The 25,858-nt window shown below is 40.6% G+C and overlaps 1 protein-coding gene across 4 annotated transcripts in view; it reads left to right on the forward strand.

Moving 5' to 3' along the window:
• The first annotated feature begins 2,662 nt into the window (after positions 1-2,662).
• C9orf72 (C9orf72-SMCR8 complex subunit) overlaps positions 2,663-25,858 on the forward strand; it is a 54,098-nt gene continuing 30,902 nt past the window's right edge. For 3 of the 4 annotated variants that reach the window (XR_012645628.1, XM_074994701.1, XM_074994702.1), the window contains exons 1-8: positions 2,663-2,749; positions 7,919-8,405; positions 12,483-12,542; positions 13,504-13,599; positions 14,299-14,363; positions 17,668-17,740; positions 21,547-21,663; positions 24,210-24,445. Coding sequence is in view for 3 of the 4 variants with exons in the window: in XM_074994701.1 (XP_074850802.1) it covers positions 7,962-8,405; positions 12,483-12,542; positions 13,504-13,599; positions 14,299-14,363; positions 17,668-17,740; positions 21,547-21,663; positions 24,210-24,445 (1,091 nt within the window). In the remaining variant the exon portion in view is untranslated. Of the gene's footprint in view, positions 2,750-7,918; positions 8,406-12,482; positions 12,543-13,503; positions 13,600-14,298; positions 14,364-17,667; positions 17,741-21,546; positions 21,664-24,209; positions 24,446-25,858 lie in introns of those variants that run through there. The other variant, XM_074994703.1, reaches the window with a different exon arrangement.

The following is a 25,858-nucleotide window of genomic DNA, read 5'->3' on the forward strand; positions in this document are numbered from 1 at the left end:
GCTTCTCTAAGGCTGAATGGTGCTAGAGTCACATTTCCTATTAAGTTGCCAGCTTACAGAGTTTACTATTTGGCTCACACTTTAGAAGTAGGAAAAAGTAGAAATCTACTTTTGCTGTACAAAAAGTGAAATGTAAACAATAAACAAATAAACATATGCTTTCAAACGTAATAATTGAGGACATTAGTAACTAGCATAAGGAATTTTAAAAATATATGAAATGTCAAATTTAGACCTGACGTAAGCAGTTCAACTCCACTGTAGCCATAGGTGCTGAGCCTGTTTGTTAGTTTTGTGTTTAGAGATTGATTTTTAGTTTAACCATAGCAATTTAAATTTCATCTACTTTTATCATGATTAGTTGGTTTTGTGACTAGTCCCACTTTTCAAAGGAAAGGTGTGTGTGTGTGTATATATATATTTGGTGAATTTTAATTGAAATTTTACCTTTTATAAAATGATAATACAATTCTGTAAGTACACATAATTAATATAGAATGAATATGTATATAGCTTTTCTGAGTGATGTTTAGTTAAAAATGTTCTATTAGTTGACAATCTAACATAGGGCTATATTATAATAAAAGCACCATTTTTAAATGGTATAAAATCCATGTTTAGAGATTTGCTTCTTGCCAGAGTATGGTAAAAGGTTGTGTAATACCATAATACATTAAATGTTTATGAAACTGGATTTATATTTTTAAAGGAAGTTTGAGAAGGATTATTTTGTACCATTCCTTTGCCTTAAATTTCCTTTTGCATATAGGTAAGTCTCTTAAACCAGGCAAAAGCATCCAGACCCCTGGACACTTTTCAGCAGTAGCGACTACCTGCCTGTGTCTCAGCTGTGAAATGGACCCCGTTGTCTTGTCAATTCAGATTATAAAATCTTCAAGCCAAGGTGTGCATCATAGTGTTCACAACTCTTGTGACAATTTTGTTCATTCTTGTTGTTTGTTGTGCCTGTTTTGGTTTTGTTTTGTTTTACAGATTTAGTCCCTGGAGTCATTAAAGGATTATCACTTTATAATTGAAAATAAAATGTCTATCCTTCTTTGTTATGGACACCAGATAATCTTATTCTTTAACAGGTCAAAATGGAGTACAGAGACATCATATAAAAATGCACTGTTAGGACAGTTACGAGTTTTGACAGTGTGGCAGTGACTGTGTCTTTATATTTGTATCATACTAGCACATAAAGCCTTAAAACAAGCACCTTGTAGGAAAGGCTTCATAGGATTACAGGGGATTGCACTCAAAAAATGTGATTCATGACCCCACTAACAAAACTCCAGGAGGCAAGTAGTGACCCTTAATGACTTTAAGTAAGGTGACCCTATTGCCCTGTGGCAAATACAGGACACTGGCCTCCAAGGATGTGGGGCTCGGCTGCTGTCCCATGTCAAGGTTCCTTGGTGCTGGGGGTTGCTGCCCCCTAGTGAGGGACCAGGGATGGGGGCTCCACAGACTCCCAATGGGGGGGAGGGAAGCAGAGGATGGGGGCTCCACAACCTCCTGGCAGTGGGGCACTGAGAACAGGGGTTGTGCAGAGTCCCAGCAGGGGGACCAGAAAATGCAGCATCTGCCCCACGGCACAGATCCCTGGCAGCAGGGGCTGCTGTGCTGGGGCACAGGGTGGCTGCCCCAAGGAGTGGCTCCCCAGCAGTGGGGCACCAAGGAATGAGGCACACATCCCATGGTGGAGCTTGCCAGCAGTGGGGGCTGTCATGATGGGGTTGCAGGGAACGGGGCAGATGCCCCATGGAGGAGCTCCCTTGCAGCTGGCGCTCCTGCCCGGAGGCACAGGGGAACAGAGCAGCTGCCCCGCAGAAGAGCTCCCCGGCATTGGGGGTTCCCCTGCTCCAAGAGACTGGGGGTGGAGATACAGGAGTCCTGCAAAATATGGGACAATTTGCTCATTTCATTTGAACAGTTGGAATGCTTGTAAGACAAGTTAAATAAGGGACTGTCCTGGTAAAAATGGGTTATTGGGGGTCCGCAGGAATGAAAAGATTAGGAACCACTGGGATAGAGTATTATACCCTCCAAGGGAGGAAACTTGGTACCACTGGTGAGGAGTGAAGAAGGAGAATAAGCACCATGCAAACACAGTCAAAGAAATGACAATCTAAACGTAAGAGACAACTGTGGCTAGCATCCCCGACAGAGCGGAGGCAGGCGTCTAGGTCTCTAAATAATACGTCTGTGCCGTTTGACGAGCCTGCCCTACCACGTTGAGCAGCTATGCCAAGCAGCTCTTTAAACAGCAGTTTCGAGCTGTTTAAGAAGCCCGCCCAAGGCACTCTCCAGCAGTCCCAGAGAACTCTTCATCCTGCTGTTTCAAGAGCCCGCCCCACCCGTTCTCCAGCGCTCCCGGGAAGCCTTTTAAACAGCAGATCAAGGCAGGGGACAGTGTGCTCTTGGAAGGGAGGCTGACCGGGAAGCTGAAGGAGGGGTGAGAACGGGAGAGACTCACACACACACAGTGTGTGTTGAAAGAGGGCAGCGCCCCACGCTCCTTTCCGAAAGCTGAGAGTTTGCAAAATCACAGCTGTCCCCTGACGTCACCCGCCCGCCGCAGGCGCGTCTCCTTCCTTTGCGCCGCGGGCAGCAGCGCGCAGGCTCACGTACACTGAGCCACAGCGGCGGCGGCTGAGGCGCATGCGCCAGGGCTTCTGCCTGAGGCGAGCCGGGCCTGTTTCTGCGCTCCCCGCGGCGGGCCGAGGGGAGTGCGGCTGCGCAGGTGAGGCTGCGGGAGTAGCGGTGGGGTGCGCAGGCAGCCTGAGGGGGGCGGCTGTGGTGGGGGCGGTGAGCGGTGTTACAGGGAGGCCGTGCGGGCTCGGGAAAACCTGGGGTCTGTGCCTGGGTCCGCTGCCGGCTTATCTTGCGCCCCCCCCACACACTCCCCGCTCGTGCCTCAGTTTCCCCAGCTGTGACAGGGCTCGTGCGCTCCTGAGGAAAAGTGCCGCAAGCGGCGGGGGCGGAATGAGCCATTCCAGAGGCGGGGGGCGCAGCTCCGTTGCTCCCCTGGGTGCAGTGCGCGGCCGCCTTCTCCGGGTAGCGAGCTTCTTGCTTCCTCTGGCTGGGGTCTCGGGTGGTTGGGGTTTGGACGCTGCGGTGAGGCGGGCTCCGTCTGCCCCCAGGCTGCGCTGTAACAGTGCTCGCCGCTCTGCTCCTCTGTGCTCGGCGACGCCTTTCTTCCCTGCTGGAGCCCTGCAGATTTCCCCCCGTCAAAATAAGCCCTTAGGAGGGGGAGGGGCTGCACGTCTCAGCCGCGAGGCTCCTTGAAAGCAAAAATATGGCTTTTATTTACCTCTGTGGTTTTGGTTTAAAGGCAGCTCGGTTTGTAAACGTCCAGCTCCAAGTTAAGTGCTCAATGGGCAGCGTCTGTTCAGGCTTCAGATTGTTAACAGTCTATTCCCATGTAAATACAAAAGCGATATGAGTTTCTATAACAGGGGTAGCCCAGTTAGTCTGTATCTTCAAAAACAACAAGAAGTCCTGTGGCACCTTACAGGCTCACAGATATTTTGGAGCATAAGCTTTCATGGGCAAAGACTCGATTTGTGCAGCTGATGGAGCCGGTCTTTGCTCACGAAAGCTTATGCTCCAAAATATCTGTGAGCCTGTAAGGTGCCACAGGACTTCTTGTTGTTTATGTGTAGGTATGTATTTGCTGCTGTGCTTTAAAGGAAATCAAACTACAGAACTGTCAAAAGTTGCCAGACCAGATTTTTTCATGCAGAAGTGGCTAATGCAGGTATAAGAATAATAATATATCAATTTGTTGAGCTAGCTCTGTGATTAGCGTATTAAAAAAAAACAGTTGGGAGCTCAGGGAACTGAAAAAATGTTTTCCATTCAAGCAGATGGGCTCTTCTAGTTCTAAAATGTTGGAGAATCTGGTGAACAGAAACAGCCAGTTCAGTTTCCCAACAGCTCATGATTCCTTTGTTTAATAAAGTTGTTAATTTTAAATGCAAAACGTTTTGATAATTATGTATCCAGTACATTTAAATACACAAACAGCATTTTTAAAATAATTTATATTTCCACTAGAATAGATAATTTAATCAAGTAAGAAATGCATCATACACTATTTTCTAACAAAATAATGTATAAAAGGATATGAATAAATGTAAGTTGTGCCAACTAAATGCTTAACTGAGGTACACTATATGTGTAGTAGTAGTAGGCATCCTTCAGTCTGCATAGACTATGGATCGTGCCCTTTAAAGTTTCAATTGATATATGTGTACACATTTAACATTAAGAAGCACCAAGTTTAGTGCAAAGGTTATATTTAGTTTACAATCACCATGACTTTAATAGTTACCAGCCAGTGTGAATAAACCTTTTTTTGTAATAAATCCTGTCAGGATTGCAATTCTGAAGTTCGGTGGGTGTGAAAAAACACTCTCCATTCCTCCAGCACAGCAAGTTAAAATGCAGTAAAGCACTAGTGTAAATAGCCTTCAAGCACTGTTAGCTACTCCCTTGGTGGAGGTGGTTTCCATAGAGTGCTGACAGGGCTCTCTCCCAGCCCTCCTGCTATGGCCACACTTTCATTTTAAACTGCTGGTGCTGTAACACTTTAATTTTAGAAATGTAGACAAAGCCTTTGGAAAATTACATATAAACACAACCAGAATTAAAATTGGTGATTTAAATTGCTTTGTCAGTCTACCCTGTTAGAAAATGAAAAAAAAATTTAGGCTGTGAGAGAGAGAATTTTGGGAAAACTGAAGGAAGAATTTCAGAAAACTGAAAGGCAAAGTGCACAGAACACAGGAAGAGAACATAGAATGGAAAGATGGAACACAATTCTAGAATGAGTTTCACTTCCTATTTTCACTCAAAGAGGGAGAGATTCCCAGATACAGTAGAGACCTGATCTAGCTAAGAAAATTAAATTGGATAACTATGTCAATTGTTGTGTGGATTTTTCACACCCCCTCTTGAGGTAAATTACCTACACTAATTGGAGAGTTCTTCCCATTGACATAGGTAGTGTACACTAAAAGTGCGGTAGGATTGCTGCTGCAGCATTTCAGGTGGAGACAAACTAAGGAAAAGAGACCAACTAATTTTATCTAATATGCAACTTAGTGCAAAAATGCTATAACTTCAAAACTTAAAGATTTTTTTAAACTAGCTGTAATGATAATAAGCCCACCCAAGTGTTTGTCTTAACTAAAATGGATCTGATTGCAGAGAGTAGGTTGAGAGGGAAAATATATTCAAAAGTGAACATAAGTCACTAAACCAGAAAGCACTAGAGCTGTTCAGGAAGAAGTTTACTTTGTTTATCTCTCTTTAGTCAGCACCCATGTTCCCTGTTAGCTGAGCACCTGGGCAGCCATGCAGGAGTGATTCAAGTGCTTCCCAGCTGATTAGCAGAGCTTCTGTCAGGCAGCAGCATGTTTTTCTGTTGGGTTGTTTCTACACAGACCACTTATGCTAATACACGGAGTGAAAGATGCTAATGAGGTGCGGATGCAGATTCCCCGTACCTTGTTAGCATAACATCATGTGATTTGGAGTCCAGAAGACCGTTCTTCCGGACTCCAAAACACCATGTAGAATTGCGGCCCTGGGGTGGGCTTTCGGAAGGAAGTTCTCCTTCTGGAGGCCCCTTCTTCCCAAAAATTTTCAGGAAGAAGGGGCCTCCAGAAGAAGGACTTACTTCCGGAAGCCCACCCCCAGGGCCGTGCTTCTATACAGCGTTTTGGAGTCCTGAGGAATGGTCTTCCGGACTCCAAATCACATGACATTATGCTAATGAGGCATGGGGAATTTGCATCCATGCCTCATTAGCATCTTTTGCTCTGTGTATTAGCATGCCATGTAGAAACGGCCTTGGTGATCTGCATTTGCTTATGCCCCAGTGCACATAACAAAACTTATTCTGCACATGGGTGGAAAAAATAGTAGAAAAATTGGTCGGCACCTGGATAACTCAGAGTCTTTGTGCCTTTTCAATGAAAAGTTTGTAGTAGTAATTTAATAAATGCACAGGGTTAGTACTGTCATTGTTGGTACACTTCTAATATCCTCCTATTTTGAGTTCCTCTCCATTGCAAGGGGTTTGTTCATGCCCTCCCCACGCAGTTACTTTTAGTATGTGAGCCCTCATACCTTGGCATTGATTGAACTCTATAATTTCAACATTTGTGAAGTAAAGTCTGGTTTACAGTTTACCAGCTTTATATAACTTTTGAGACTTGATTAGTTTGTAAAACATCTGTTTGTAAAACATCCATTTCCCTTCAATCCAAGTTCTGCAGCGAGTAATTTTAAATTTCAGAGTCTCTTAAGTTTTTCCTCTGCAATATGCTGGTGTCTTTTTCTTGCAGGTATGTCACAATGGAATATATGCTTTATCTCTTGCACATTTCCAATGTATATATAGTCCAAATATGAACAAGTCTCTGTTTCCAAAAATTACATACATTTTGAGGATTTTACAGTTCAATGCTTTTGATAGGTACTGGTGAGACACTAAGTTGTGCATCTGTCATTATGCTATGTGATCTGCCTGTATGGTTCTCTGTGCAGGACCAGAGAATACTTAAGCAAGTACTCTGGTCCCTTTTCATCTTGAGATACGGTGATTAGCAGCGGCAGTGAGGATCTGTGGGCAGGGTTTGAGCCTGCAGCTTCTCTCGTGGCTTATCCATCCAATATTGGATTTGCACGGTCAGTTGCAATAACCACGTCAGTCCATTTCCGAATTCTGTGGTCTGAGAGTTTTGCCTCCTAAGACAAAGTTCTTTTGCATGGCTTGACGTATAATGTTAGAGGATGATGTGCCCTGTCGTAGCAATCGTTGCCACGTATTTCGATTTTATGATGTAGATTCCCAGGATTTTGGATCGATGTTGAATTTTTTCATGATCTTTTTGTATGCATTGTTGAATCTTAGCTTTGGTGTTCCTCTTGTTCTCAAATCACATGACAGTTCACCCATGAGGATTTCTTTGGGAAGATGATCGTCACCCTTTCTTCTCGCATGACCAAGCCATGGTAGTCTTCTGCTCTTGCAGATCGCTATGAGTCTGGGTATTCCAGATCTTTACAGGAAATCTGCATTTGAAACTTATCTTGCCAGCAAGTGTGCTATTTTTAAGTGGATAAGCCCTTGTATTTCTGCAGAGCTGAATAAAACAACTGACTTCTGTGGAAGAGCTTTCTTCAGTTGTACATTCTAAATAATGCTAGTAATTGTTGCTCATATGCAGAAATTGCAAGGTATAAATAACTATATAAATGATTCAAGAGAGTAGTTAATGGTTTGAGAGTGATAAGTCCTTTCAGAGCAGAAATCTTTTTTTGTATGAGGAAGTTGTTCCTCACTAAATCAGTAGTGATTTTAACAACATATGCCAAGATCATACAAAGTCTGTCTGCTGATAATGGTGTATATTATATGTATTTATTAAATAGCATTTATAAACTGTCATGTATCTCATTATCATTTACAAAACAACACAGTAGTCAAGATTTACAGCTTTCTGGTTTGAAGTAAACACTGTAAATTAAGTATCTGGCCTACAAGCTTGATTTGTGAATTTCATGAAAATATTCAAGATAGATACATAACTTCTCAAATTATCTGTAGCTGTTTATTTGATTTATACTATTTGGTTTTAGTATATTCTCATAGAGGCTTAAAAGAGACTTACTGCAAGATCTTTCTAATCAAATATAGGTTTTATATTATTATCCCACTGCTATGTAACAGACTTTACACACAACTTTACCTAAGTCGAAAGTGCACTTATATACTTCATCCATATGCAAATGCTTAGGAATTGAAATCAAAACTTATCATCTGTTTCGTGAAGAAGAAGAAAAGAGGCAAACTATAATAACCAGTGCTGCTCTCACTCTTTGAAAACTTTTTTTCTAGGTTATGGAAAAAATCTCTAGAATGTGACAGTTAAGAAGCAGTCATGTCAGCACTCTGTCCACCACCTTCTCCTGCAGTTGCCAAGACGTTGATTTCGTTGAATGGGGACTCACCATTACTAGCTGCTACTTTTGCCTACTGGGACAATATTCTGGGACCTAGAGTCAGACACATATGGGCCCCAAAGACAGAACAGATGCTTCTCAGTGATGGAGAAATAACTTTTCTTGCAAATCACACATTGAATGGTGAAATACTTAGGAATGCAGAGAGTGGAGCAATAGATGTGAAATTTTTTGTCTTGGCAGAAAAAGGAGTAATTATTGTGTCTTTAATCTTTGATGGAAACTGGAACGGGGACAGAAGTACCTATGGACTATCGATTATACTTCCTCAAAGTGAACTTAGCTTCTACCTTCCTCTTCACAGAGTATGTGTTGATAGATTAACACATATTATAAGGAAAGGAAGAATATGGATGCATAAGGTAGGTTTGTTCTTCACTGCAACCAAACGTTAAAAATCTAGTAAGATCTTTAATCAGCCTAGTTAGAGAAATTGCAAGTTCCCTCTTAGTGCAAATATGGTACATTTGGAACACCAAAGGCAATTTCATTAATCAAACAGTGTTCAGGATTCCCTAACTTTTTTTTTTGGTTTCTAGGTCTGCTATAAAACATTTCTGGACTAAATATTTTTTTGTTGTTTTTTTTTTTTGTGAGGAAACCTGCTTTATCTTCATACAAGATAAAAGTTAAGTATAATAGTGTAATTCTGTTGTGCAAGAGAATCCCCATTCTTCATAGCTAGTATATAATTTTAATTGAAAAGTTGGTAAGCTTTGCCTTTTTTATAAAGTGTCTGAGTGAATGGAGGAAATTCTAGTTTTATTTTGTGTGGCAGAACCTAGACAATTAAAAAACCTCTTTTCATAAATGAGTACCACTGTCAAGTTACTTAATTTTATTTTTGAGGTAATTTCCCATTTTTGTCAGAGTACCCAACCTGTAATTCCATAGGCTCATCCTGTGGATATTTGTGTTCTAGCACACCAGGTCTTAATACTTCTGTCATTTCTAAAGCAAGAATGGACATGTAACTCTTACTTTCTCAAGATGAGGACAATGTCACAAATTTGTTATGCCCAGTCCTATCTCCTAAATCTCAGACATGTTGCTTAGAAACTTGCTGTGTAACAAACATAGGCTAGTTACGTTTATCATGATCTTTTGATTATGGAGAGATGTCTTTTTTTTCATTTTATGATGTTTAGCTTTGGGTTCTTGCTTTCACGTTTTTTGAGAAAAAATGATCAAACTCAGCAAGTCTTCAGTTTGGAAGCAGTTCTGTTTTTGTTGCCTGATACGCAGATTTAAAAATCAGAGAGGTAGCCATTTTAGTCTGTACCTTCAAAACCAAAAAGAATTCCTGTGGCACGTTATAGACAGATATTTTGGAGCATAAGCTTTCGTGGGCAAAGACCCACTTCGTGCACCTGATGAAGTGGATCTTTGCCCACAAACGCTTATGCTCCAAAATATCTGTTAGTCTATAAGGTGCCATAGGTGGTCTTGTTGTTTTTACAGATTTAAAGAGTTTCATGATGGAATCAAGGAGTTGTAGCTGCACTGGAACTTAAAGAACAATGTTCTGTTGTGTCGAAAAAACTACTTATAGGCTGTGGCTACACTTGGCCAAAACTTTGAAGTGGCCATGCAAATGACCATTTTTGAAGATTACTAATGAGGCACTGAATTGGATATTCAGCGCCTCATTAGGATTAGGATGCTTCCGGCCGCGGCACTTCAAAAGCGCTGCTTTCAAAAGCGCGCAGGTCGGCGCGGCTACATGGGGGTCCTTTTTGAAAGGACCCCGCTCCTTTCAAACTCCCCTTATTCCTCTCAGCAGAGGAGAATAAGCGGATTTTGAAAGGAGCGGGGTACTTCCGAAAAGGACCTCTGTGTAGCCACACCGAGCTGCGCGCTTTCGAAGTGCTGCGGCCAGAAGCGTCCTAATGCTAATGAGGCGCTGAATATTCAATTCAGTGCCTTATTAGTAATCTTCGAAATGGTCATTTTTATGGCCATTTCAAAGTTTTGGCCAAGTGTGGCCACAGCCATAATGTCTTTGACTTTAGATATTTGCTTTCCCACTGTCTGTTTTTAAAGCAGATGGGCTTAGTCAGCAGCAGAGTGCTGACCCTCAAAAGAAAGTTATTTATTCCCGTTTGTTTGTTTTTTCTTGAGCAGTTACAACGTATGTAGTAGGGCTCATCTCTTTTGCAGCTCGTTCCTTGCCTGAACTAAGGAGACCTTAGTATTAGATGCCCTAAAAATGTAGATTACAAATATCAATTTCTATAAATTTAGATATCAGTGTCTGATAGTTTCTGGACATAATAATATAAAAAATCAACATAAATTATTAAAGTGGGAAAATGTGTAAATGTAATACTATGGCTCTCGGAGCAAAAGGGAGATTTCTACATCATCCATTCTGTTACAAATCAACCCAAAGTGCCAGGTTAAAATGAAAAACAAGTGCCTTGAAGTCTTGCCCTAATTGATGCCACCAGCATATGTTTGCATTCCTGCCAAACATCATGTCTTCCAGGTTTTCAAAATTTATGTCATAGAATAATCAGCAGTTGCAATCAAACTGTATTAGGTGGGAGAAACTCGCTGCAAATTTGAAATAGCACCCTGCACTGGCATATTCACTCAGATTCAGCTATATGCAGAGCAGTGTTTTAGAATGATGGATGTAGCCAATGGTTTTCAACTTATTTACCATTCTGGGCCATGTATATGTCCCACAATGTGTTAAGTGGGCCACATCCAATACTAGCCATATGGCCCCGTGATTATCACATGGGCTGCAGAACCACTAAAAGCGACTGTTTAGAAGTCATTCCAAATGGTTCTAGAATCTTGTTTAGCTTTTACAAAGTTAGATGTTTGAAATGTTATGTTTGTACAATAATTTCTAGCGGCAGTATTTCAAAAGAGAGAGGATTACAGTAATTTGTTCATTTTCAACTACATGAAGACTTAACATCTTTGTCAAGCAAGTTGATTAGTAACAGAAAGAAAGCCATGCTAGTCAGTTTTCCACACTGATGCCTAAATCAAGGAAGGATGTGCCTTTAAGTGGTCTGTATAGCACCGTTGTTTTTCACAGGCATTTTGCTTCAGATTCATTTAGGTTTGGTCATTGGCAAGAAGAAGAAATCTACTCTAGCATGTTTCTTTCTTCATATATTCTGAGGACTTGTGTAAACTTTGTTCTGCAGAAAGCCCTCAGGATGATACAGGGTCATCAGGATGTGCTCTCAGTAGCTCAGTCAGAGGAGACTATTGAGTAAACCTTCAAAAGATGTGCCAGCTCTCAGCTTCTATAAGATGTCGTCTCTGGAACATGCAGAATCTTTATTGCCTAGAATATTGTTCTGACTATGCCATTCATTGGGGCCAAGTTTTGTGCTGAATAACTGTAAATAATGGTGTTCTTTTGAGGTTCTGATGACTTAAAACTACCAGAGTTCTCACTGAGGTTTTGGTATGACTATTGTGTATCATATGGGCTGTCTCTACACTAGCAATTTTTTTTTTTTTTTTTTGAAAAGTCAGGCCGTTTTTGGAAAAACTCAGAGTGTCTACACACAAAATGCATTCTTTTGATCTGAAATCAAAAGAACGTGGCCCATTTTCTGGCAGCCTTCATCTTTTCCCAGATGAGGAAGAGTCCCTTTTTCCGAAAGATTCTTTTGGAAAAAAAGCATGTGTAGATACTCCATGGGCCCTTCTTTCAAAAGAGCCGTCCTCATGGCACCAGATTTTTCGATCTTTGGCCCATTCTTTTGAAAGAGTTGGGGTAGTGTGGATGCTCTTTTGAAAGAGTGGTTTGATCTTTTGATCCACTTTTTTGTGTGTGGATGCAATCTTTTGAAAGAAACTTCTTTTGAAAGGTTGCTGTAATGTAGATGCAGCTGTGGTAAAATACGTTAATGTTTCCATGGATGTCTGCAATACTTAATTCTAGAATAGTAAATGTATTGAAGTTCTGCCAGTATCTGAAGATACAAAACAAATTCCACTCCTGAAAGCAAATATTTTTCCCCTCCCTAAAGATTACATTTTTCACTTGTTTTGTTAGGATGGAACAATATACTCCTTTTGGAGTGAAAAACTATGTAAAAATCCACATAGCTGAATTCAGCATCTTTATTTCCCATGACACAGCTCCAGCTGATATTTTCTTGATCAGATAGTAAAGAAAGTTTGTTTTAGTTGTAGCCTTCCCTCCTCCCTAAGGCCAGATAAAGGTGTACCTTTTTTTTTTTTTTTTTTTTTTTTTGGGGCTGGGGGGGAGAGAGTGATCCCAGAGGATGGTACTTGCCACAAAAAAAGCACCAGTTCTTGTGCCTTGGTCATCAGCATGTGAATCAATGAAGTATGACTCTACAGGAAGAAAGTTTATCAGCTGACTGATATGTGCATAATTTTATAGCCAAATGCTATAGGTTTTATAACTTTTATGAAAATTAATTGCTTTTATTGCTCAGGAAAGGCAAGAACATTTCCAGAAGATTGTCTTGGAAAGCACAGAGAGAATGGAGGATCAGGTAAGAGTGACAGATCTATGCATATGGCATACCATTACAAATCTATTATTGGAATTGGTGACTGTAGAAGTCGGTTTTACTGCTTATTTTTGGTTCAGGAGGTTTGTTTGGACTATCAGAGTGACCATCCATGCACAGGATGCAATCTTTATAAAGAGAAGATGACGGAGGCTCTGACCCAATAGAAGGAAATTGTATCCTGTCACTTGATGGGTAAAGGGGAAATCTGTGAAGAATATTACCTTTCAGAAATGGGGAGGCCACTTACTCGAGCATGATATTCTTCAAAGGTAGCAGCTCCCTTACATTTATAGTCCCCTACCCTTGTCTCCTCTGGGTAGGTTTTTTGCTAGGATTTGGTTGGGTCAGAAAACTGGTGCTTGATAACTATTATCTTGTAACTATCCAAGAGAGAAGTCGCTATAGACTTTGTGGCTGAGATTACAAAGAATTTGATTTCTGAAGCAATAAATGTGAAAGCTCAACCCTAGAGTTTGTTGCAAGGGATAAGACGAGAGAAATCCATCATTTGATTCCTATGCTAATCTTGCTAATGAGCCTGTATCTGTGTGTTATCTTATATCTCTTAAAACATTTACTTTTTAGAAATATAATATTTATTAATAATTGAATCTAATATACTGTGATACAATCACCTGCCTCTGGACTTACCCTATCCAATTCAAGCCAAATTTATTGGACATTTCACATAAAATAATTGAAACTCATTATAAACACTCTTGCTAATGAGTCAGTTGCTTGTTTCCAGTTGCCTATTGATAAGCAAAATTGAAAAATGTATGTATCAATTTCTTCCTCTTTCACTGCCCATTACCTCCTCCTCCCAATAAAATAAAAAGCTAAAATTGTTCAGTCTTTTAATGTTCCAAATTTCTGTTACTAGTAGCTTTCTATACTCCATGCTATTCTATTATTTTATAACATATTATTTATTGCACAGGGGCAAAGCATCATTCCAATGCTAACAGGAGAAGTTATTCCTGTAATGGAACTTCTTTCATCTATGAAATCACACAGTGTTCCAGAAGAAATAGATGTAAGTTCTTTATGTTTGATGTATTTTAAAGAGAAAGCAACTGTTCCACTCTTATTTAGTGCTGCCTTTTTGTAAAATAAATCATTGGTACCATAAGTTGTCATGCTTTGTAGCTATTTGGCATAGGAAATTGTCCTAATCAATGTTTTTATTAATAGTAGCTTATCATAAATATCTGAGCAGTAGCAATAATTTTAGATCAATATTTAGCACATTTGGCTACCACCTGTATTACCCCTTTGTGAAAGAAAAGAAAAGTGGGTAATTTGATCAAATAAAATTAATATTGAGAGGAAGAGGTTGTTAAGGTCCAATCTGTTAGAATGTGCAAGAGGCCTTTCCTGGAAAGGAAGAAAACACAATAACTTTGGTCACTTGAAAATGTTTTGGTTGAAGCACTAAAAATATACTGCTGGGAACAAATTATCAGGAATAGTTGAAATGGGGGCAGGGGAGAGAATCTAATTACTTATTTTTGTCTCTTAGTATTTCTTGAGCTCTGTCAGAAGTTTTAATGGCTTAAACAGAAAGGGCTTTGTGAGGCCTTAAACCAGCTTGACTCCTCACGATTGTGCAACTGAGGTCTTCTGTCTTCACTTTAGATATGTTACCTGTAATAAGAATTCCAAAATAAAATGTTTTAATGTGACTGACTACACCACCTTATCTTAACCTTCTTTTTGTTCCTTTGCACTCCAGATACGTGACACAGTGTTAAATGATGATGACATTGGGGACAGTTGCCATGAAGGTTTTCTCCTCAAGTATGCTTTTGTTCTCTATTTTATGCTGTTGTGAAACCATTTTGAAAATAAGTGATGATAATGTCTCTTAATTGGCTGTGTTTAGGCTTGGAAGAATTAGATTTCTATTGTAAATGTTGATTTCTCCATGAACACACCAAGGACGAAATTTATTAGTGATCATCAAAATTTACAGATAGGCAAAAATGCTGCTCAGAACTACAGGAATTTGTTTCTAATACTTTGGCATGAATGTTGATAATTTGTTTTATAATTTCAGAGCTCTAACTTTTGGAATGTTAACGTGTTCTTTTGTTATATAATTGGTGTCTAATATCATAACTTCCTGTCAATGTGCAAATTGAAATAGAGGAAAGAAAGCTCAAAAACAAACATCAATATCTGTCAGTTATTTTTAAAGATACCCAGTTCTTTAGGCTTACTTCTGGTATTTAAGGTTCAAATTAGGGTAAGGAGAAGTTAGTACTGGTGTCACTTCTTGATATGGCTGCCAGTCTAAGCAATATCATAAAAGATAGTTTCCTTTCTAAATGAGTAGTCATGGATTGATGGCTGTGAAAATTTGAGTGCTGATATCTATCAGCCCATTTTGGTTTGAGTATAGGACAGCTGTTCCTTATCACTGTAATGATATGTCTATCTAAAGCATTGATTGGTACGGTTATATTAGTTTCAGAATGGTGTAAGAGCCTCAAAACTATTAAAAACATATAGGGGAACATAGACAGAGGGGTTTGAGGTTTTTTTTTTTTTCCCCCTAAACACAGTGGCTATGTCTACACTAGCGCACCCCTTTTGAAAGGTGGATGCTAATGAGACACATTGGGATATGCTAATGAGGTGCTGCAATGAATATGCAGCACCTCATTAGCATAATGGCAGCCGCAGCACTTCAAAAGTGCTTCTTTTGATCACGCATGGCTCGTCTACATGGGGTCCTTTTTGAAACAACCCTGCACACTTCAAAATCCCTGTATTCCTATTTGGTTGTAGAAATAAGGGAATTCCCAAGTGTGCAGGATCCTTTTGAAAAGGACCCCATGTAGATGAGCTGTGATCGAAAGCGGCACTTTCGAAGTGCTGTGGCTGCAGTTATGCTAATCAGGTGCTGCATATTAATTGCAGCACCTCATTAGCATATCCTGAAGTGTCTCATCGGAATAAGGGGACTTCGAAGCATGCAGAGTCCTTTCAAAAAGGACCCTGTGTAGACGAGCTATGCGCGATTGAAAGTGGCACTTTCAAAGTGCTGTGGCTGTCATTATGCTAATGAGACCCTGCATATTCATTGCAATGCCTCATTAGCATACCCCAAAGTGTCTCGTCAGCATCCCCCTTTCGAAAGGGGGTTGCTAGCATAGACATAACTAGCAAGTACAGTAGTGGTTATATTATAGGAAGTTTAAGCAAAATCATGGGTTAAAGTCACAGGTAAAGAATGATAAATCATAAACATCAGGCATACTTTTCTGTAGTCAAAACGTTTAATTCTGCCATTTTAACTACTAGTAAATCAGTACACAAATGTCTCTTGTTACGAGAAATCGCATAACATCCCCCCGTATGTCATAGAAGCATCTCTTGATCGTCTGTCATTTCTCAGAACATCTGTCCGTAATTTTGCTTGGCAAATTTACCTAGTCCCTAGATCATAGAACGATCGCTATGTTGTACAGCACCAAACATGGTACAGTAAAAGCCATGTTATCTGACAGTTGGATATCTGGCGTGCTTCGTTAACTGGCATGTGCTAGGGCAAGTGCAGGGCTAAAGAGGAGCTCATGTGGCTGGATTGGAGGCCAGCAACTCCAGCTCAAATATTCGGTATATTTTAATTATTCAGGACCTCTGGTCCTGGGGATGCTGGATGAAAAAGCTCGTACTGTACTACATAAATAAAATATTAACTATGTTTATAATACCTAGAAGTTTCAGAGAATTTAATGCTCATAAAGTACCTTTATTGCAAGTACGTACTTAGATTTTCAATCCTGAGGCAAATTAGCTTTTAAAGATACAGGAGAACAGCCATACTGGGTCAGACCAAAGGTCCGTCTTGATCAGCATTCTGTCCTCCAAAAGTGGCCAACACTAGATGTCTCACAGGGAATGAACAGAACAGATTATGCCCTTGAGGAATAGGGGCGTTTCCTGCCTTTTGCCATCTCAAAATTAAAACTTACCATATTTTCAGCATAGAATTTTTCATTGTATAAAAATTTAAATTGACAAAATTACTTATAATCCTGACCATGTAAATTAAGCACTGTCATGGATCCTTACGGAATTGAAAAGTGCAACTTTGTATTTGCTCATACAAAGAACTCTTCAGTGTAGTGTACTACCTTAGAATCTGATGTTTTTGGGAGGGTGAGTTGCACTGAGATATAAAGTAGCATATGCTTTTGGATCAAACCCTTGATGTGTGTTGGTAATTGAAAGAAGCAAAATTAAGAGCCTTATTGTGTTGCTTATATTCCTTTATCCATGAAAGCTTTTTAATCACAGTGGCTGTGTCTACACTAGCCCCAAACTTCGAAATGGCCACACAAGTGGCCATTTCGAAGTTTACTAATGAAGCGCTGAAATGCATATTCAGCGCTTCATTAGCGTGCGGGCGGCCACGGCACTTCGAAATTGACGCGCCTCGCCGCCGTGCGGCTCGTCCCGACGGGGCTCCTTTTCGAAAGGACCCCACCTACTTTGAAGTCCCCTTATTCCCAATCAGCTGATGGGAATAAGGAGACTTCGAAGTAGGTGGGGTCCTTTCGAAAAGGAGCCCCGTCGGGACGAGCCGTACGGCGGCGAGGCGCGTCAATTTCGAAGTGCCGCGGCCACCCACATGCTAATGAAGCGCTGAATATGCATTTCAGCGCTTCATTAGTAAACTTCGAAATGGCCACTTGTGTGGCCATTTCGAAGTTTGGGGCTAGTGTAGATGTAGCCAGTGTGAGTCGGGTTGTCTTAATTTGAAGGTATGATTTTACTTTCACTTACCTTAAATAACTTACCTTATACTTTTAGATGCTAAAACTATAAATGGTTTAGCCCTCCACTAACTTAATTAAGTTTAGACAGGATGGCTTCATAATAATATTTATAAATCAGGTTGCTAATTCTTGAATGCATCAGATCAAAATCTAGATACTGTGAAGAGCCAAAGGTGTAATAATAAAAGTAAAGCCGGTTTGAAGACTTTTTGTTTTGTTTTGTTTTTTCATTCGTGTGCATAGAATTATCTTGAAGCACCTGGTTTGAAATAGTCCGTTGTATTTGATAATCTGTATTTTGTTTTAATTTACAGTGCCATCAGTTCACACTTGCAAACTTGTGGTTGCTCTGTGGTTGTAGGTAGCAGTGCAGAGAAAGTGAACAAGGTAAATGCATTTTATAATTCACAAAATTGGATTGTGACTATTTGGACCATCGGTGGCTTACCTGCAGCGATATAAAAAGTGACCGGTGTGGAGAAGTTAGAGATGCAGTTAAATTTTATATTGCCCACAAGTATATTTTATGTGAAGGCGGTGGAGGGAGTAGCACAGTATTGCTATTGAACTTTTTAATTGTATGATTAGTTGACTAATAATTATTAACTGAATATAAAAAAATTATCACTTTGTATTCTTGCAATTCTTAGCAACTAGTTTTATTGATTGTGCTTATCAAATTATGGAAAATGAGGCTATGGTTTTAGGATTAGGTTTTGGTTTGGTTTTGGTATTTTGTTAGCCGTATGTATGAATAAATGGCATCTGGATTTTGGCAGGTCAAAATAAATGAATCTATGCATAATTTTATCATCTTGAATACTCAGCTGCAAACTAAAACTTGCGGTGCTCCTGGATCACAAATTGTGTCTACTCAGTGTCTAATGAGCACCATAGTATTAACTCAGATTTGTTAGTGACATTGTCAGCATACACATTCAAGGTCTAGGCTTTAGCAAGATATAAAAGAGTCAAAGTGTAGATATACACATACAGAATTTGAGTCAGGCAATAGCAAGATGTCCATTGCTAGACTGGACATATTTGCTGTTGAGTGTTTGGAGCTGAGCTTATCAAAATGATGCTTACTTTGTGCTACTTACAGCTTTATGATCAGCAAGTATAGGAAGCATTGTGTGAATGCCATCTTAACATAAGAGGTCTAAGGTGGAATGCCAGGAGGGTCAGGGTAATGCTCTTTATGCTTTTGTCTTTAAAGATAGCTTTTTCATTGATTGTACCATTAGCCTGAAAAAAATAACTGGTTGCAGATTCCTCCAGCTTGTTTTGGAAGAAAAAAGACTGATGCAAAGGAACTCAGGGAGGGTTGGGTGGTGCCACTTCCTTGTAGCTGGGAGAGGGACTATTGACATGAGGCACAAAGCCACCCCTCTGCAAGAATTGCTGGGAAAATATACCTACCTTTGGTACACTGGGCGCATGCACACTTAAATGGAATATACATCTGCATCCCATCAGAACAACCATATTTACCATAAGTAGCTCTTTCTTCTTAAGCGTACTAACTTTTCAGCTATATATTTAAAAGAATAATACTTTTGGAAAACCTGCTCACCTCTTTTTGAACAAATGAAATGGAGAAAGCCCTTTTAGTTACATGGCTTTCTGAATGCATTAGTATGTACAGATTGGTTACAATTATGCAGATATTCCAGTTTCCTGTTAGGCTGTTGCCTGTAGTGTTGTCCCAAGATATTACAGAGGCAGGGTGGATAAGGTAGTATCTTTTTATTAGACACATTTTTGTTGGTGAAAGAGACCTAAAAAAGAAAAAGAAAAAAAGCTACACAAAGGCATCCAGAACTGAAGGAGAATTCTGTGTAACCAGAAAACTTAATTTACTCACCTTGTGTCTCTTAAAATAGCAAGTGATGCTGGGAGTTGCATTCACATTTTTACAAATCTTCTTGGATAGGTCTGATGTGTGGGTCAGAAGGACTATCCTTTTATTCCTGTTTAGTTACATCATTCTTCATCCCACTCAGCTACAATGTAAATACTGCTAGTTAATCTCCTACAGTGAGAATTGTACGATGGAAAAAATAAAGCTTTCTCTATCAGTAAATTGAGTTTTCCAGAAGAATTGCCTCTCTGTCGTTCCTCCAGAAGGAGCCCTTTAATCTGCACATTTTTAAATCATAGAGTGGAGAGAGAGACTGGTGTGAAGGACTTTGTACAAAGTAAACTGCAGTTTTTACGGAGCTTGATTTAGCAGACTTCAGGAACAATAGATGTCTCCTAGCTCCTCTCCCACCCTTTCCATTGTTCCCCAGTCCGCTTAATCGGGAACTGTAAAATCCTAATTCATGCCCCCACCCCACCCCAAAAAAAAAATGTAAGGCAACTTACCCGAGCCACTGGAGCTGCCACTGCTGAACCCCTCTACTGCAGCCTGGACTGTAGCCACTACGCGCTTCTCACATTGGGGGCATGTCCGTAAGCAGATGGCGCTCTGCCTGGTGGAGGAGCGTGTGGCCACTCTGGTGGCAGTGGTCCTCCAGCCGCACAGCAGGGCCCAGCAGTTCCAGCTGCATGGCAGGCCAGCAGCTGCTCCAGCTCTGGTGAGTTGCTGGCATTTTTTTGGTGGGGAGGTGGCTGGGGGAGGCTGGGAGGCAGGGTGGGCAATAAACCCTCGTATTTAATGGACTTCCAGGTTTAACAGGTATCTCTCTCCCCATTGGCCCATTAAATCAAGGGTCTGTTGTAGTAACATGTAGCCCTAGAACATTCAGGTCTCAGGCACACGTCATTTCATGATTGCTATCTCTGCCTCGGCTATTAGAGTTGGCATTGTCATTCGTCTGCCTTTTCAGCGCGCAACACAATCGGGTTGCAGTCCATATTGGAACTTCTTTTTTGTTCTGGGAGTCAGTGTCTTAAGTGGGTATATGTAATAGCCACTTATACTAATACATAATAAACTAACTCCAAGAGAAATGGTTATAGTAAACTTTGTGGCTGGTACAGTCATGTTATTTGTTTGTACAGTGCCCAGCACAATACACTAGGGACTTGGTCTATAATGTCACTAGAGCAGTATAAAAAATAATCTATATATAAATTGTTCAGAAAAATGTGTATTCTAAACATGAAAAAAATCAATGAATTGGTAGAGAGCTGTTGCTTTTTTTTTTTTTTCCACTTAATATTTGGAGCATATTTAATCAGATCAACAATTTGAAACAGCTTCCTTATTGGGAAATGAGAAGTAGACTCAACAGAGGAAAAAAAATACAAAAACTGAGCCCTCTAACCATAAACTACTGACAGGGCTATTCAACATTAATTTGGGGTTGTAGGAGCAGGGGCATGTATGTATAAAATATACTTTATTGTGGGAAAAGAAACCTGAATTACTGGCAAAAAATTATGGGCACCTTAGCTGCATGCTGTGCATATGTAGTATTTTAAAGAAAAAGAAAAGAAGCTTGGAAAATTCATGTCTCAGAAGAGGCTAAGAGCATATTGTGTAACAACCACACCAGTGCTTCTAAATATTCTCTCCTTGAACTATGTTTCTGTTAATGATGCAGCTTGGCCAAGTGCTTAAAATAAACATGTACTTATACCTTCAGGAAGTTTACATTAGTCATTTTTATTTGTCTTTCTGAAAATGTAAAACCACCTAGCAAAAAACCTGCTTTAATGGCAGACCTTATTTGTCAGAGTTCCTACAGCAAGAGCATCTTTTCAACAAGACATTTGCCCAACAACTCAAATCACTAATTTACTGATCTTTCATTGTCTCATTCAGCTTCTCATTGTCCATTTCCAGTTATGCTTCTTTCAGAATGGATCATACTTTTTTCTCATCTTCTGAGTAGGCACTTATTAACGCTCATAAAAAATTATACTGGATGTGCAACCTGGCCAAAGCTGATGTTTTTGTGGTAACCTAACCTTTTGAGTTTCTTGACTCTCTAAACAGTTAAAATTTGCCACCTTGGATGTTCCATTTAATATTGCTTCTGCATTTTTTCTTTTAATATATAATCTTGAGAAGCATGTTTTAATTTTAGTAAATATTTTAGATGGAAGTATGTAACTGACATTATTGTAGCATTTTCTTTTTTAATCTGTGGTGAACATCCATTACTGAAATCTTTATTGTGTTCTAAGATGAAGACTTTACTATGCATCTGCCTATTTTTACAAAGCTTTTTCCATTGCAGATAGTGAGGACATTGTGTCTATTTCTTACTCCATCAGAACGAAAATGTTCCAGACTCTGTAGAAATGAGTCTTCTTTCAAATATGAGTCCGGGCTTTTTGTACAAGGGTTGCTCAAGGTAAGGCAATTTTTTTATTGTGCTGTTTTGAGTTTTTCTAAATTTATTTTCTCCACTGTCCAGAAAACTGAAACTTCCTAATTTATGTAATCATCTTCATTTTTATATTCCTAAATATATAGTTGCTGCCAGGATTATAACCATGACTTCTCTCATATAATGTCTGTATCCATTGTCTCTTGTCTTCACTGAGAGTGAGCATGCTGTAAGGGCAGAGGTGGTTTTTGTTTGTTTGTTTGTTTGTTTGTTTGTTTGTCTTTTGTTTGTACAATTCCTAGCACAAGGTGGTCTGAGGCTATGAGAGCTCTCAGGTCCTATGATATTCAGGTTGGATACTGGTCCAGCACCCTCAGGACCTAGCCAGTCACGAAGGAGAGAGTTTGCTGGAACGGGAGGTCAATGCTGGTCCTCCAAGCCAGGCTCCCCTCCTGGCCACTAGCCTCTGCTGCTGGTCCCAGCTGCTGTCCCAGATCTGCTGCTGGCGAAGGCCACGGCCACCAGGCTCCCGGCCGCCAGGCCACTGGCTTGGCTCCCCTCCTGGCTGAACTGTACTGTTGGCCCCAGCTGCTGGTCAGCTCTGCTGAAAACTGTTTCTGGGAATGCAAGAATTTTAATCTAATTTTTCCTGTGTACTGTCCATTCCCTTTAGGAGTAGTTTTTCCTCTTTGTGAAATAAATCTATAAAATTACTGGTTTTGAGGATTCTTTGCCCAAAGAGGCAAGAGTTTAAAAATTGCATGTGGTAGCTAAATCAGACTCGTAGAAAAGACTGTTAGTCACCAGCTCTTCAACATACTGTGAAGTATAGGTTCAAAGTATTTACTAAGGGCAGTAGGCATTTAAAGGCAAATAACATTACAGTCCCCAGGGGCTTTCAAATTAAATTTGACAGATGATAAACTATGGGTAAATGACATGAAGAAGAGGGACAGGGCCTTATAATATTATAATAAGGTAGAACTTTATAATAAGGTGCACAGATTACTTTAGAAAGTAATAGTAAATAAAATAACTCAGGGATCAACTTTGGTTTAGTCACAGACCCTGTGTGGGTAGTTGCACTGCTGCAGGAGCAAACAAGGACACAGAGTATAATTTGGACCCTTGTCTTTCCTTTCCTCCTCGCTCATTTCCCCCATCGCCACCACCACCTTTGCTTGTGGCAACTTGTGCCATCACAGTAGTTGGCACAGGGTACCTCCTGCTCAATGCCAGCTGTGCTAGCTAGCATATTAGGAAGATGGAACCAGTGTGCTGCCCCTGCCTGTCCACTGTGACTTCTGTTGGACAGACGTAGAGGCTGCGTGGAACCTGCTGTCCCTCCTTTGTATGTACCAGCAATGGGTCATCCTACACCAGAGAGTTAATTGGCATCTTATATCCCTTGTATTTACATGTACAGTGAGCCATAATTTGTCTTTTAATTTATTATTATACAAGTTGCTAGATATTCAAATGTTCTGGATAATAGATAGGCATGCCTAACAATGCATAACGTTCAAGAAAAACAAGATTAGATATTAAGAAACAAAAACGTATGCAGTTATTTATGAAAAGTAGTATTGTACACTGTAAACTTATGCTGTATTTGCTGTATTTATTTGTATTTACTTTCACTTTACTATACTCAGAAAATGTAACTAAAATTTACTTTTGATTAAAATGCTGGTTATTTGAGATTTCTGGATAATAGAATGCTGGATATGAGTTTACTGTACTTACCCAGCAGTAGCAGTATTGTTTGGTGGGACCAATGCCTTTTATCAAAACCAAATAAAAACTTAACCTCTTTGCCTACGAGAAGGTACCGCCTACATCGGTAAACTAAGTAGTTCCTTTTTTTCTCAGTAGCAGGTGTGCATTTGTGAGGTTCTGACTTCAAATGCTGTTTGTGTGCATTGTGTACTTGCATTTTGAGAGAATTTCTAAAGCTTTCCTACAAAAATGTGAAGATGAATGATTTTCCCATCATTGAAAATATTTTTAAGGAAACCTAATTTGTGCATGTTTAAACTTCTCAAATTCAGAAGGCTTAAGTTAAATGTTGTCAGGTTTTCTTCATAATACATAACTCCATAATGCTGTATTATATTCCCTCCTGACTTCTGTTAGTTCAAGAGCTCCTGATGGCTGTAGTGTTCAAGATCTCCTTTCCCATACTGCTGTATAACTCACTTTAATGCCAAGCATCATGCAGCACAAGATTAATGTGCCAGTTGGTGCAAGGGAGTTGCTGGAAGGGTTTTATTACCACCAAGGCTGTAATGAAATTATTCAGTCATGTTCAAATTACTATTTTCCCAACACTCTTATGCCTCCCCCCACCCCCGGGGCACAAAAAAATTGATATTTTGTTTTTGTATTTTAGGCAACCTACCCATTTTACAGCAAGATTTAACAACAGTTATGAGTACACACACCAGATGCATTTTCACACTGTTTTGAAACTCGACTAGTGCTTTAATGTTGTTCCAATACCTGTATTTTCTTTTTATTTTTTTATTTTGTAACCAGGGGTCTTCTCTAACTGTTTTTTGCTGTAACAGGATGCAACTGGAAGTTTTGTGTTGCCCTTCCGTCAAGTAATGTATGCTCCATATCCTACTACACATATAGATGTGGATGTCAACACTGTGAAGCAGATGCCTCCTTGCCATGAACATATCTATAACCAACGACGATACATGAGGTCCGAGTTGGCAGCGTTTTGGAGAGCCAATTCAGATGAAGAGATTGCTCAGGATACCGCTATCCATACAGATGAAAGCTTCACACCTGATTTGTATGTACTGTCCTTATACTTTCAAAATTACACTGCTTGTGACAGCATAATCATGTATTTCGCATTTTGTGAGCTCTTTTCTAATGAAACACAGTTCTGTTTTAATCAGTAACGTCTTTCCTCAAGCAGAATAAATGTGACTTCTCCTTGGGCAATGGATTACAGGAAGTTAAAGGCACTACAGAAGTAACAAATTTCCTCCATATTCTATTAACATTCCACTAGAATAAAACTTCTGACACCATCCCATCAAATTTGGTTGAATAATATTAAGAATGATTTATAGCTTTTATATTACCATACCTGAGTTTCGTATGCATCTGGGCTGAAAACATTTGGTTCTTCTTCGAGTGGTCTCCGTGGGTGCTCCACAATAGGTGTCGGGCTCGCCCGGTGCCGCAGATCGGAAATCTTCCAGCGGTTTCTCCTGGATCGCACATGCGCCGGCGCGCGCCGCTCCCCCGCACACCCCCAGCCACGTGCGCGATCCGGTCCCCACCAGTTCCTTCTCAGCCACCATCGGCTGCAGACGGAATCCGCTCAGGCTAAGGCCAGAGTCAGATTAGATAGTTCTTTTCTTACGTGTAATTTGTTGTTTTTGGTTACTACAAAAAAAAAAAAAAGAGAGAGAGAAAGCAAAGACAAAGAGAATATCAGCAAAAAAAAAGGGAAAAAAGAGAAGAGCGGAGAAGAGAAGAGCAGACGTGAAGGCCATTTAGGCTGCCCGCTGCCCCGCAGGCTGGTGATCGCTATTTGGGGTGGAAAGGCATGGATTAAGTGCTAAGTACCCTATTAACAGTAAAGGACTCACCGCAATGGCCTCTTCAGGTTTTAAAGAGTGAGAGTCATGCCGTGAAGCTATGCCGGCCTCCGATGGGCATAGCGAATGCATCCGCTGCCTGGGGGAATCCCATGTTACCCAGAAGTGTTCTCACTGTGCTAAGCTCACAGCCAGGGCCAGGAAGGACAGAGAGATGAGGCTTAAAATGCTCTTGTTCAATAAGGCTCTCCAGCCGGACTTGCCGGAGAAGCCTCACCCAGAAGGGCCCTCTGGGTTGCATAAGAGGAGGGCAGCTTCTCTGACCCCCTCGGTGCAGAAATGGAGAAAACTCTCCCTGGCTCTATCCTTGCTGGCGGGTTCAGCGAGCAGGACGAGTGGCGCACACAGCCCCCACCTGCATACTCAGGCAAGCAGCAGCGCGGCAGCGCCCGTGGCAGAGGCTGAGCCTCCGGTTACACAACAGCCGGCATGTGCGGCGCCCAGAGCATCAGCGAGGCAAGCGCCGGACCTGGCAGCACCGGCCCCCGTGGCACCAACGGTGCAGGGGCACCAGGCACGGAGCCTGCAGGCGCCCGAGGAAGCTACCCACGCGGCACCACAGCTGATTGTGCCGAGTGTGGCGCTGACAGCAG

This window comes from Carettochelys insculpta, chromosome 5, assembly GCF_033958435.1.
Source record: "Carettochelys insculpta isolate YL-2023 chromosome 5, ASM3395843v1, whole genome shotgun sequence".
NCBI classification, from domain to species: Eukaryota; Metazoa; Chordata; order Testudines; family Carettochelyidae; genus Carettochelys; species Carettochelys insculpta.